The 14,504-nt window shown below is 41.6% G+C and overlaps 2 protein-coding genes and 1 pseudogene across 3 annotated transcripts in view; 2 read left to right on the forward strand and 1 right to left on the reverse strand.

Moving 5' to 3' along the window:
• LOC113428307 (uncharacterized) overlaps positions 1–13,255 on the forward strand; it is a 43,947-nt gene extending 30,692 nt beyond the window's left edge. The window contains exon 2 of the mRNA XM_087953146.1: positions 8,260–13,255. Within this exon, the coding sequence (XP_087809272.1) occupies positions 8,829–10,424 (1,596 nt within the window). The 5' untranslated portion in view covers positions 8,260–8,828 and the 3' untranslated portion in view covers positions 10,425–13,255. The remainder of the gene's footprint in view (positions 1–8,259) is intronic.
• LOC113426492 (uncharacterized) overlaps positions 1–14,504 on the reverse strand; it is an 807,865-nt gene that overhangs the window by 552,011 nt on the left and 241,350 nt on the right. The window lies entirely within an intron of this gene.
• LOC113431159 (uncharacterized) overlaps positions 108–14,504 on the forward strand; it is a 30,620-nt pseudogene continuing 16,223 nt past the window's right edge. The window contains exon 1 of the transcript XR_015747063.1: positions 108–3,979. The product of XR_015747063.1 is annotated as an uncharacterized LOC113431159 (transcript). The remainder of the gene's footprint in view (positions 3,980–14,504) is intronic.

Below are 14,504 nucleotides of genomic sequence, written 5' to 3' on the forward strand. Positions count from 1 at the left end.
CTTTATCACGTCTCATCTTAATGTAGTTAGGTGTTGGAAATGTTTGCCATGATCCCAAAGCCTCTGAATCTCTTACAGGGCTATGTAACAATATCAAGGAAAATTAAATAAAGCCAACCTAGGAGTCAGAGGGGATGGCCCACAGGACTGGGTAAAAAGCCATAAGTCCCCACTCAGAAGAACAGTCCATTTCCTCAGAATCAAAATTTGAAACTCAGATTGAAAGGTATAAAGTATGTGTTGTTTGGAAGATACTGGATCTTGAATACTGAAACCTCGTATTTGGGGTTGGAGTAGTAGCAAAAGCTAAATGGATAGATTTTGTGGGGAGGAAGAAGGCCCAGTTTGGTGGTCACAAGCCTAGAGCCTGAGAGACACTCATTTCCGGTCCTACTTTAGGCACAAAGCCGTCTCAGAGACCTTGGCCTGGCCTGTCCTCTCAGGCCTTGGAAAGGGGAAATCTGCTTTCAAAAAATCTTGCCAAGGAAACTGCAGGGAAGTGGGAATACAGGACAACACCCCAAAACCTACTTTTTCAAATGACAAACCTTGAAGAGTGAAGCCTTCTCAAGATTAGGGAGATGTTGTGCCATAAATATTTATGAAGTTCTTGTTTGTGTGCACAGCCGCTAAATGATTTCCAGCTTCATCCTATCAATAGAATAATGAAACATGGAAAAACAACTGGAAACATCCGTTCTCCTTGTTTCCAAAATACATCCAGGTAGGAGAGATTCTGTCTATCTGCATCCTTGCAGAGCCTAAATCTCACTAGAGGGAAGAATTGCTCTGCGCAGCCTTCCCTATCTCCATAGAAATTAGGTTTATTATTCCCAAACATTTTGGGCAAAAGATTTGGAGGGCACTAGTTTGTAGAAAGATGATGTATACATTTCTTGTGGCTCTTAATGTAATGTAATGTAATGTAAACCACTTTCACCCACTGGACCAGAAATTCGTCTCTGATTCTTCCTCCTGTGCCCACTCAGGCCCAATTCAGCTTGTTCTCAGTGTTTACTTACAACAAGACTTTAAGCCGTCTACTCTATACAACTATTGGGGTGCAGAAGCGTCTCAGATGATTGCTACTGAATGTAACTCAGTGGTCTGTGTGGATGATCTCTGGGGACTGTCTCCTCTAGACCAATTCAAATCACTAGTTGGGATGACTGCATCCCAGAGTTCTGAAGGAACTAGCAAAGGTGATTTCAGAACCATTGAAAGATACGTTTCAAAGAGCTTGGAGTACAGGTGAACTAGAGGTAGTCCTCGACTTACAACATTTCATTTAGTGACTGAAGTTACGACACTGAAAAAAGTGACTTATGACCATTTATCACACTTATGAATGTTGTAGCACCCCCATGGTCATGTGAGTTACATTCAGATACTTAGCAACTGACTTAGATTTATGACGGGTGCAGTGTCCTGGGGTCTTTGATTCCCATTTTTCACCTGCTGACAACCAAACTTAATGGGGGGAAAAGATTCACTTAACGACCATGTTATAACCATGTTACTAATTTAACAACTGCAGTAGTTCACTTAACAAATGTGGCAAGAAAAGTTGTAAAATGGGGCAAAACTCAACAGGTTTTGGACTCAATTGTGGTAAGTTCAGGACTATCTGTAAATGAGGAATGGAAAAGGAAAAAACAAAAAACAAATCCAGGAAATTGCAGACAAATCTGCCTGACATTAATACCTGGTAATAACCCTTCTTACTCATTGCTACCATTGCATCATCATTACAACATTACAATATTGCAACATTACAGCAGCTGGTCAGCTATTTAATCATCATTACCCTGACAGTTCAGGACTATGTATAGGTGAGGACTGAAAAAGAGCTGATGATGTTCCCATCTTCAAAACAGGTTAAAAAAAATTATCCAGGAATTTACTGACAAATCTGCTGACATTAATAACTGGCAACATCTTGGAAAACAAATCTGTGAACACCTAGAAGCAAACAAAATAATAACCAGTAGCCAACATGGGTTGATCAAGAACAGATCCTGTCAAACAAACTTTATTTCATTCTTTGACAAATTGACTAAATTAGTGGACCAGCGAAATGCTGTGGACATTGTATACTTAGATTTCAGTAAAGCATTTGATAAAGTAGATCACAACCTACTTCTGGGAAAGCTAGAAAAATGTGGGATAGACAGCACCACCACAAGATGGATTCCTAAGTGGCTGACAAATTGTACTCAACATGTAGTCCTCAATGGAACTACACCCACATGGAGGGAAGTAAGCAGTGGGGTATCCCCAGATTTAATTTTAGACCCAGCACTGACCAAAATCTTCATAAACTATCTAAACAAGGGAATAGAAGGGGAACTCATCAAGTTTGCAAATGACACTAAACTGGCAGGAATTGCCAACACTCCAGAAGACAAGCTCAAAATCCAAAAAAGACTTGACAGACTTGAACAGTGGTCCCTATCTAACAATATATTACACAAAGCAAAGTTTTACACTTAGACAAGAAAAGCCAACTGCGTGGGTATAAATTAGGTGAAACCTGACTTAATGCCAGTAACTGTGAAAGGGATCTTGGAGTCCTAGCGGACAATCACTTAAATGTAATCCAACAGTGAGTGATAGCAGCCAAAATAACCAATACAATCCTAAACTGCATTAATAGAGACACAATTAAGATCATGTGAAGTTATAGTATTGCTTTACAAAACCTGAGTAAGACCACACTTGGAATACTGCATCCAATTCTAGTCCCTCCAGAGTGACTAGACTAGATACTCTGGAAAGTGTGCAGAGAAGAGCAACAAAGATGAATAGGGGGCTGGAGGCTAAAACACATGAAGAATGGTTACAGGAATTGGGTATGTCTAGTCTAATGAAAAGAAGGACAAAGGGAGATATGATAGCAGTATTCCAATATTTGAGTGGATGCCATAAAGAAGAGGGGGTCAAGTTGTCTTCCAAATAAAGCAACAATAGGCAGGATGAGGAACAATGGATGGAAACTAATGAAGGAGAGAAGCAATTTAGGGTCTCCTGTTTGATCAGGGGTTGGACTCAAGACCTGCAAAGTTCCTTTGTGTTGTATATAAGTTCTTCAGGAGAAGCGCAACAGCTGATTGGCTGCCATGTCTTACAGTGCGCTATAAAAGCACTGTCAGCCGGGCTCAGCTGTCACCTGTCATATTTGTTAGTGTGCGGTTTGACTTTGGAAACCCTGTTAGCTTATAATAAATGGGTTATCCTTAACACCTGGCTGTCTCAGTTATTTCCCACATTAAATTTAACACTTCTAGATCTCTTCAAATTAATTGATGGATCTTGAAAGCTCCAGCCTTGAATTTGCTGTTGGAGCAGCAGGAACAGGTCAATGGGCAAATACTGTGAGTAGGAAGAAGATCCAGTTTTGTGTAGTGGTGAAGGCATCAGGTTAGAGACAAACACTCAGTTCCAGTCCCACCTGAAGGGCAAAACCAGCTGTTCAACTTTGGCCAGTGCTCCGAGGCCTAGGAAGCAGGAAGGTGGGAGGAACGACTTCCAAAAATTGTTGCCAAGGAAGCTGCAAGGCCAAGCATCAAGACTGACCCAAAGGCATCAAAAACAGAGCTAAGTAGTGTCAAATCTCGCTATTTCACTTGGCTCGGTTGCAAAAGTCAGTTGCTAGGAGGCGAAAAAGATCTGCTGCCATTTAATCAATGAAAATATCTTCCAAATGCCATGCTGGAACCAGGACAAAGCATGTTTTTCCACCTCCTGTCGCTAGATGGCGGTCAGGGAACATCTGTACCTAGAAAGACATCAACACATTAGTGCCATTCCTGCTTGAGGTTAAAAAAAGCAGTTCTAAATTATATAGTCTGGAATGCTAGAAATAATTCGAGGAAAGGAGAAAGGAAGGGGAACTTCCTCTTCCGGAGGGCTCATGGGAGGAAGGTGGTGGGCAGAGCGGCATCTGTGCTCTCCCCAGGATGGAAGCAGCAGCTGGAAGGTGAGTTGGGGGCAGCAGGTGGGAGGAGAGTCCGGGACCAAGTCGGGCTGTTCGGTTCCCTCCACGGCCTGGAAGCAGAGAAGCAACTGGGCTGAAGCGTGTCAGCTGCTGCTGTTGCAGGTTCCTTCCCTCCCCAGATCGGAGCCCGCTGGGGCTGCACGCTGTGAAACTGGTGGCTGCGATTCTCTGCTGGGGGGGAGATTTAAAAAGCCCCTTGCATGTGAAGGTGGAATGGATTCCCTCCAGAGGTTGTGGGGGCACCGTGAATGGTTTTAAGAGGAGATTGTATAGCCATTTGTTCAGAATGGAATAGGGCCTCCTGCATCAACAGGGGATGGACTAGAAGACCTCCAAGATACCCCCTAACTCAGTTATTCCATAGTGGACCTGATGTATTCTGGGCAACAAGTTCGGACTGCGGTGCCTCTGGTCTTTTTTAGGTTGTTGACCAAATGGGGTTGGGATAGCTGGTCCTTTATACATTGCTTGGGGTTTTGGGTTTCAACTGCTCCCGGAGGTTGTGCAATGTAGCCTTTTGCTCTTCTAAAGGTCCTGGGTTAACCTTATTATGCCCTAAACATCCTGTCCTTAATCCCATCCAACTGGAGCTGAAGGTGTTTTGTTTGTGAATGCTCTTTCTAAATGAGCACAAAATCTCCACCTCTAAGAAGTTCAGGCATCTGCTGGGGGCAGTTGGGGCTGTTTCCTGCCTTTGTTAAGGTTTTTTTCCTTCCACTTTTCCTTGGGGAAATATAATATTCTGCCTCTTTTAACATTCCCCAAAATATTTCATTCTTCTGGGGCTTCCCACAAAATTAATACCAGAGATTAAAATCAAGGACACATGGGGAAGGCAGGGGCGGAGGGAGGTGGGATCTACTACTCAATCAAGGAAAACTATAGGTAGTCCTTCCCTACCATTGGTTCACTGAGCCTTCCAAGTTACAATGGCACTGGAGGTGCAGGAAAAGGAGTTGCACCAATTCGGATTATGGGATCTGGTGCACTTTTATATTATGGTTTCAGCATCCCACACTCATAATCCAGATTTGTGACTTTCCCAGCTGGCTTCTGACAAACAAACTCAGTGGGGATGCTGGCAGGAAGTTGCAAGCCATGGCCATGTGAAATTGCCACCCACAATGATTTGTTTAAGAACTGCAGAGGAACAGATGTAAGTTGACACCATCATTTGAAATCAGGTTTTATGATTAGGCCGCTTAGTGACACAGATGCTAGTCCCAATTGCAGTCAGTAAGTGAAGACTACTTCAATTGGGATGTCACCAAAGGGGTTGTGGAAAGTATTTTCTGCCCTTACTTGGAGCAAGACTTCCATGGGGAAAACTGGTGCTTCAAATATTGCAGAGGCTTTAGGCATAATTTCATCAGTTAAAAAAGCCCCACATCTGTAAAGTTAGTGTCATGCAGATTGACAGGTGTGGCTCGATAAAATAAAAGACAGAGTCCAAGTGTGTGTGTGTGTGTGTGTCTGTGTGTGTTGATAAGCCCATGCATTTATTGTCTGAATAAAGATGGGTGCCCCCTAAGGAAGGAACCCAGAACCTAGTGCAAGGTAGATGTTTAAATTTTTTTTGCTTTCACTTCATTACATACAGTTAGAGGCAGCTCTCACATGACAGATAAGATATAGGAAAGCCAAAACAGAGAAGTCGTGTGTGGAAAATGTGTGGTTCAATAATTTGTAGAACCAGCAACAACTAGAAGTAATTATTTTCTGTGTGACTTTCTCAGTCTCTTGCAGCCTTGTGGAGGAATTTTGGCCCATCTTTTTTACAACGTTGCTTCAGTCCATTGAGGTTTTTTATGCACAACTCTCTTGTGTTCCCGCCAATCGGGTTGAGGTCTGGATTTTGACTGCCATTGCAACCCCTTGATCCTTTTCTTTTTTAGCCATTCTGTTGTAGATTTCCTGATGTGTTTTGCGACCATTGTCCTGTTGCATAATCCCATGTCAGCCTAACTTTAGCTATTGGACAGATGGCCTCACCTTTGACTCTAGAATACTTTGGTATACAGAGGAGTTCATGTTCGACTCAAAGAGTGCAGGGTGTCCAGGTCCTACGACTGCAAAACAAGCTCAAATCATTACCCCTTCACCTCTATTGTTGACGGTTTGTGTGAGATGCTTGTCCTGATATGTTTGGTTTGCATCAAATGTATCATTCTGCATTATGGGCAAATATCTCCACTTTGGTCTGATCTGTGCAAAGGACAAATGTTCCAGAAATCATGTGATTTGTTCAGATACAACTTTGCAAACCTCAGCCATGCTGCTATGACCATTTTAGAGAGAAGAGATTTTTCCTCGGCAATCCTTCCAAGCAAACCATACTTGTTCAGTCTTTTTCTAATTGGACTGTCATGAATTTGAACATTTAACATGGTAACTGAAGCCTGTAAAGTCTGAGATATAACTCTTTGTTTCTTAGCAATTGATCAAGGGCACCTTTTCAGCAGTACTTGACTGGTACTTCGCCTCATTATGCTGTGGAGGCACTGAGAAATTTCCTAATGGTGAGAAAAATTAACCAGCAGAATGGCTTCCCTTCAGTAGTTGTGGTGCTCCATCACTGGAGGCTTTTCAGAAGAGACAAGACAACCACATGTGAAATGTTATAGGGTCTCCTCAGTGGTGGGTTGCAAATTTTTTAACAACCGGTTCCCTGCCTTAATGACTGTCTGCGTGGGCATGGCTGGGTGATCATGTGAGTGCTTGGGTGTGGCCAACTCGACGTCACTCACCACGACTGGCCCCTCCTCCCAGCCTCAACCAGATACGATATTTATTTATTACTACTGAACATCACTTAACAGTGGCAAGGAAAATCACAAAACAGAGCAAAACTCACTTAAATCTTACTTAGCAATGGGAATTTTGGCTCAGTTGTGGGAATAAAGCGAAGACTATTCCTAATCAAAATGTAGGAAAAGAAGCCTACTTTGCTTACCCCTTTGGGGTGACTTTCAAGAAACATTTCAAGATGAAAGATTTTGAGCACAGAGGGTGGTGGTATCGCTGAAGTTGGTGGGGCCGCCATGCTCGGCTGAGGGCTGCCAGAGGGAAGCGGGAAATCGGAACAGGGGCAGAGGTCCCAGTGAGAAGGTCCTTTGGTAGCTTCTCACACGAGGAGGTGGGTGCTACCCGGCTGCCTTGGGAGCGAGGGGAAATAAAGCGGCCCACCGGCAGGCCAAATTTTCGCTCATTCCTTTGCTTTGCTGTTCTGCCTCTGCTCTTGCAAGCTGCCTTTTCTCTTCCTGGCTCCCCTCGTCCCAAAAGCACTCTCCTCTCTGGTAGCAGCCACCCCCTTCTCCCTCTCTCTCCTCGCTGCCAGGCGATCCTGTGTGAAGAAGGGCTCCACGGCGGCACTTTTTATAAAGATCTTTCAATAAAACCTCCAATGCGGCAGCCAAGATCCAATCCCGAGCCAAAAACCCCACCTCTCCCCTCCCCACCTGATAAATCGTGCCTAGAGCCTGAGGAAGGATGAGAAATTTAATGGGCGGGTGGATGGGAGGATGGAAAGCCAACAGAGCGAGGTCCATGAAGTAAAATGAAGTTTCTTAGCTTGGACTAGCAAAAGGTGGGGACGGCAGGGAATACAAAGGCCAACTGGAGCGACGGCGCAGCGTTCGGTCATGCAGGCTTCAAAGAAAAGTTTACTTCAGGGAAAGGAACGCAACCTGCTTTCTAAAACAGAAGATCCTGCTAAGGTCCAGATCCTACCAAACAAACCGTGGTGTACAATCCGTTTGTCCAGTTCCTGCCGTTCTATGCCTCCCCCCAGCTCCCCTCATTCTTCATCCAAATGCATACACAGAGCAAACATGCGGCAAACAGGTGTGAACCACCTCTGGGTCTCCAGGTTGAGCAGGGGTTGGATTAGAAGATCTCCAAGATCCTTTCAAATTCTATTATTTTCTGTTTTGATGATATTTTTATGTCCTGATAAGTAAAGCCAAAGATATCAAAGAGGGAGTTCTTTCTTTTTCACTTGCCTGTATTTGAAAACAACCCTTTGCTCTGCTAAGAATTTGTGATTGACCCAATGAACAAATTAATTTCATAATTGAATTGATATTTGAACTTGGATCTTGGTAGTCTTCCATGTGTCAAATGAATCATGATCAATGTAAGAGCTTATTGGAGCATTGTGGCATGTTTGCTTTGTCATTGTAATGTAAATGTTTTCTTTTTTTCTCATCTTCTGCAACTATTTTATGTACACTTAAAGATACCCTTTTATTTGAATCTTATAGACAAAGAGGATGGCAATAAGAGTGCTCTGGACAACTGCGGTTAACGAGCAACATTGAATAGCAAAGCAAGTCAGTCGAGAAATCAAAATATCTTCCATTTCCTTCAAAGAGCCACACAATTCTTCACCTCCCTCAGCAAGTAAGAGAGAAATGAGAGAAAATCAAAAAGAGATTTCTAGCTGGGAAAAGTAATGCGTGAAATTCAAGCATATATTACATGAAAAGTTAAGGGAGATTATTTTTCTATTCAGCAAAAGAGGAAAATACCGGTATTTGGAAGTTACTGGAGAGGAAAAGGTCAATTGGAAAGCCACGTAGAGCAGACAGTGTTTCAGGCCTCGCTCTGGGAGGAAGAAAACGGCTTGAATCAAAGCACTACTAAAGAAGGGATCATCCATATTTTTTACCTCCTCATGAATATAAGTTGTGGAAAACCTCCATACACTTGCCTCTTGTGGGAAAGATTCAACTTGTAAATCACACCAGATTATGCCTGAGAGGATCCAAACTGGGCAAAAACCTTACATATACTCTGAATGTGGCAAAACCTCTGATCAGAACAGCTCGTGATGAACCAGAGAATTCACACAGGAGAGAAACCGTTTGAATGTCCTGTTTGTGGGAAAAGTTTCAGTACCAATTCCAACCATATTAGCCACCAGATGATTTACACAGGTGAGAAACTGTGTAAATGTCTTGAATGTGGGAGTAGTTTCACTTGGAATTCTCACCTCTTTGCATACCTGAGAACTCACACAGGAGATAAACCCTTTGAGTGTCCTGATTGTGGGAAAAGTTTCAGTACCAATTCCAGCTTGGTTCAACACCAGAGGACTCACACAGGAGATAAACCCTTTGAATGTCCTAATTGTGGGAAAAGTTTCTGTGATAATTCCAGCTTGGTTCGACACCAGCGGACTCACACAGGAGAGAAACCTTTTGAGTGTTCTTACTGTGGGAAAGGTTTCAGTACCAATTCCAACCTTATTAGCCACCAGAGGCTTCATACAGGAGAGAAACCCTTTAAATGTCCTGATTGTGGGATTAGTTTCAGTCGGAATTCTCACCTCGTTGCACACCTGAGAACTCACACAGGAGAGAAACCCTTTGAGTGTCCTGATTGTGGTAAAAGGTTCAGTCAGAATTCCAGCTTGGTTCAACACCAAAGGACTCACACAGGAGAGAAACCTTTTGAGTGTTTTTACTGTGGGAAAGTTTTCAGTAACAATTCCAACCTTATTAGCCATCAGAAGATTCACACAGGAGAGAAATTGTTTGAATGTCCTGACTGTGGGAAAGGTTTCACTAAAAATTCCAGCTTGGTTCAACATCAGAGGACTCACACAGGAGAGAAACCCTTTGAGTGTCCTGATTGTGGTAAAAGTTTCAATCAGAATTCCAGCTTGGTTCAACACCAAAGGACTCACACAGGAGAGAAACCTTTTGAGTGTTCTTACTGTGGGAAAGGTTTCAGTACCAATTCCAACCTTATTAGCCACCAGAGGCTTCATACAGGAGAGAAGCCCTTTAAATGTCCTGATTGTGGGAGAAGTTTCAGTCACCATTGCAGCTTCGTGAGACACCAGAGAACTCACACAGGAGAGAAACCCTTTGAATGTCCTGATTGTGGTAAACGTTTCAGTCTGAATTTCCTCCTTATTAATCACCAGAGGATTCATACAGGAGAGAAACCGTTTGAGTGTCCTGTTTGTGAGAAATGTTTCAGTCAGAATTCCCACCTCATTAGCCACCAGAGGATTCATACAGGAGAGAAACCCTTTGAATGTCCAGACTGTGGGAGAAGTTTCAGTACCAATTCCAGCCTATTGAAACACCAAAGGACTCACACAGGAGAGAAACACTTTGAGTGTCCTGATTGTGGGAAATGTTTCACTAAAAATTCCTACTTGGTGAAACACCACAGGACTCACACAGGAGAGAAACCCTTTAACTGTTCTGACTGTTGGAAAAGTTTCAGTCAGAATTCCCACCTTATTAACCACCAGAGGATTCATACAGGAGAGAAAACCTTTGAATGTCCAGACTGTGGGAGAAGTTTCAGTCACAATTCCAGCCTGGTGAGACACCAGAGGACTCACACAGGAGAGAAACCGTATGAGTGTCCAGACTGTGGGAATGATCTCAATAGTAGGGTTAACCTTTGAAATCATATGCTTATACACACAGGGGAGAAACCATTTAAGTGCCCCAAGTGTAGACCGTCCTTCAGGAAACATTCAGCCCTTATTGCACACAAGAAAATCCACCTGAGGCCCTAAGTGATGAGTGTAGAGAAGGCATGAATTTCATTTCATAGTCCCATTGTAAGTACAGTTGAGAAAGTGACTATTTAATTTGGCTGTAAAGAATTTGCCTGATATTCGTAGGCAAATATCTCATGATATTAGATAGGAAGGAGAAAAGAAGAAATCGCAACATATTAGTTTGATAATGGGTATTTGGCCATCAGCAGCAAGAGTGTTGGGTATTTATTTTTGCAGAAATTGTGCAATTATGTAAAAATATTTTGGGAGTGTTCTTTGCATTTTTATCATGGTAGATGATAAAAATGCCATGTACAGAGTCCAAGCCTTTTTCTTCCTTGCCTGCCCCATGATTTTCAACCTCAGAATTTTCCAGCCAGCATCTCTTGGGGACAGGAGCACTCAGACTATAGTTAGAGATTGTGGCTCCTCCTATAATGAGAAAGCGAGAGAAGAAGCAGAAGGGTTTCAAAGTTTATTTTTTCCAAACAGTTCCAGGAATTCAGCGCACCAAGCGTGTCTGTTCAGATTGTGTCAAGAATGAGGTACCCAAATAGAAGACACCATATGAGTAGCAATATGAGTTTTCGGCAGTGACAAAACCAGGGTAAAATTTCAGGTGTAAAGGCTATTGTGCCTTGCAGGGGGCCTTCATGGAGAAGAGCTGTAGGAATGTTGAGTTGAGGAGACAAGGGACTGTAGTTTTGAGCACAGGACCTCCAGCTTTATTCGCAATTCCTGGTGTGATCTCCTTTGCTTGCCTCCTTGTTAGCCTTTGATGGCTGGGGGGGTTGAGAGGAGGACCAAGGGACTGATGCTTTTGTGATCCCCTCCCTTGGTGGGGAGACGTGTTGGGGGGGGGGGAATTGTATAGTAGATAATGTTTAATTTCTAAAACAGCATTGTTTAAGAATCATGAATAGCTTTGGAGAAATAAAAATAAAATGTCAGCATTTGTATAAACATTGGAACAGGGTGATACAAAGCTCTCTTCCCAACACAAGGGAGGCGTTTCCTGTTCTCTACCAGGGCTCCTTAATTTTTTTCAAAACCGTTTCCTTCAAATATGCAGATGGATTATCCTGATTTCCCAAAGAATTCCAAGATTGTTTATTTCACCAACACCATTCAACAGGACAGGTTACAATCTTTTTCAGTAGGTTACAATCATGTGATACCTTTCAAGGACACCCAACAACCAGGACTAGGCCAGGTGTGTGGAGAAACCAAGGGGCTCCTGGCCAATCTTAATTCCAAGCGATTTAGAATTTAAATATGTGCAAAATTTCTTAATTTTAAAATAGTATGCTTGTGCATGTATGCGTTGCGGAGTGGTGTTGGGACAACTAAATGGAAGTGAGTGTTTACTGGCTGGATGCCCTTCCTGTCACCAATGCAGTTCACAGCAGATATATTCTCTTTGTGCCCAGAGAGAGGAATAGCTGCCTCCACCTAGGATCGAACTCACAGCCTCCTGATTGTGAAGCGAGAACTGCACCTTATTGTAGTTAGGAGTAGGAAATGCTTGCAATGATCCCAAAGCCTCTGAATCTCTTACAGGGCTATATAGCAATATCAAGCAAAATTAAATGAAGCCAACGTAAGAGTCAGAGGGGATGGTCTACAGAGAGGGTGAAAAGCCGTAAGTCCCCACTCAGAAGAACAGTCCATTTCCTCAGAATCAAGCTTTGAAATTCAGATTGAAAGGTGTAACGTATGTGTTGTTTGGAGGATACTGGATCTTGAATACCGAAACCTTGAATTTGGGGCTGGAATAGCAGGAACAGCTGAATGGACGGATTTTGTGGGCAGGAAGAAGGCCCAGTTTGGTGGTCACAAGCCTAGAGCCTGAGATACGCTCATTTCCAGTCCTGCTTTAGGCACAAAGCCATCTCAGAGACCTTGTCCTGTCCTGTCCTCTCAGGCCTTGGAAAGGGGAAATGTTTTCAAAAAACTTTGCCAAGGAAACTGCAGGGAAGTATGAATACAGGAGAACTCTTCAAAACCTACTTTTGCAATTGAGCAAACCTTGAAGAGTGAAGCTTGACCTGCTTAGCTTCTCTTTTTTTACAATTTTTTTTATTGATTTTTAAAAACAAACATAAACAAACAAAACATAAAAACATCAAACTTTCTTCCATAGGTATACAAACAGTGTGCCGGTTGGTTTACAAATTGTTTTATGCTTCCATTTTGTAGTCTTCAATTACAGTTACATTACATAAAAGCTCATATCATCAATCAAAAATTAAATACCCTAGTATCATTATTAATCAATCATTTGACTATAGTTTTATTCATTCATATTTTACGAGATAACCATAATTTACTTAATTTATTTTATAACCATTCATTTTATCCTCCCAAATCTATCCTAAATACGTTTTGTAGATATAATAAAAAAAGAACTACATCTTTATATATTTATTATTTTCTAAAAATCTACATATTTCATTACTGTATTTTATTATCTAACCATTGATAGAAAAGGTCCCAAATTTTATAAAATTGTTTATCCTCTTGTTCTCTAATTTCAAATGTCAATCTACTCATTTCAGCACATTCCAATATTTTCTTAATGATTTCCTCCTGCGATGGTATTTTCTCATTTTTCCAGTGTTTAGCAAATACAATCCTAGCCGCTGTTAATACATTTACAATCAGGTATTTCAAATCTTTGCTATATGTTTCAGGTAAAATTCCCAATAAAAATATCTCTGGTTTCAAGTCTATATGTTTTTTTGTCATTTTTTCCAACCACATGTGGATTTTAGTCCAGTATTTTTTAGCATCCGCACAAGTCCACCACATATGGTAATATGAGCCAGGTGTCTGATGACATTTCCAACATTTTTCAGATTTATTCTTGAACATTCTTGCTATTCTTGTCGGGGGAAAATGCCACCTGTAAAACATCTTATACAAATTTTCTTTATAAGCTGTTGACATTGTCATTTTATAATTTTGAGACCACAATTTTTGCCATTTCTCTAAATCAATCCCATATCCAAAGTTCTTCCCCCAAGCAATCATAGTTTCTTTAACTTGTTCTTCTTCTAGTTTGATTTCTAATAAATATCCATACAATTTTTTAATCACCTTTTCATCAGTACCTGTCAAGATCTTATCTAGATCAGTCAATTTATCATAGAAACCTTGTGTTTTAAAATCTTTATCATACCTTGAATGTATTTGCGCATATGAAAACCAATTAATCTTTATACCTTGTTCCTCTAGTTTTTGCATAGATTTAAGTTCACCCTTTTCATCCAATATTTCCCCATATCTAACTGTTTGTTCCTTTTTATATATTATAGGATAAGAAAATGCTTCAATAGTCGATAGCCAGACTGGAATTTTCAAATAACATTGTTTTTTAATCTTCTCCCAATTTAACCACAAAGACTCCCGTATATAATGTCTTCTAAAATACCCCTGTGTTTTAGTTCCCTTGTACCATAAAAAAGCGTGCCACCTACCTGCTTAGCTTCTCAAGATTAGTTGTGCCTTAAATTTTTATGAAGTTCTTGTTTGTATGCACAGCCGCCAAATGATTTCCAGCTCCATCCTATCAATAGAATAATGAAACATGGAAGAACAGCTGGAAACATCCTCTCTCCTTGCTTCCAAACCACATCTAGGTAGGAGAGATTCTATCTATCTGCATCCTTGCAGAGCCTAAATCTCACTAGAGGGAAGAATCGCTCTGCGCAGCCTTTCCAATCTCCACAGGAGTTAGATTTATTATTCCCAAACATTTTGGATAAAAGACTTGGAAGGCACTAGTTTGTAGAAAGATGATGTACTGTATAAATTTCTTGTGGCTCTTAAGGATTAATGGAATATTTTTGATAATCCCATTTGGGAAACTACAAGGTCAGCATGGCAACTATGCGCTCTGTGAGATATGGTCAGGGAATGTAAACCACCTTGACCCACTGGACCAGAAATTCCTCTCTGATTCTTCCTCCCACTCAGGCC

Source organism: Notechis scutatus, chromosome 2, assembly GCF_049901735.1.
Source record: "Notechis scutatus isolate UNSWTSFEM ecotype Mainland chromosome 2, rNotScu1.2, whole genome shotgun sequence".
Taxonomy (NCBI): domain Eukaryota; kingdom Metazoa; phylum Chordata; class Lepidosauria; order Squamata; family Elapidae; genus Notechis; species Notechis scutatus.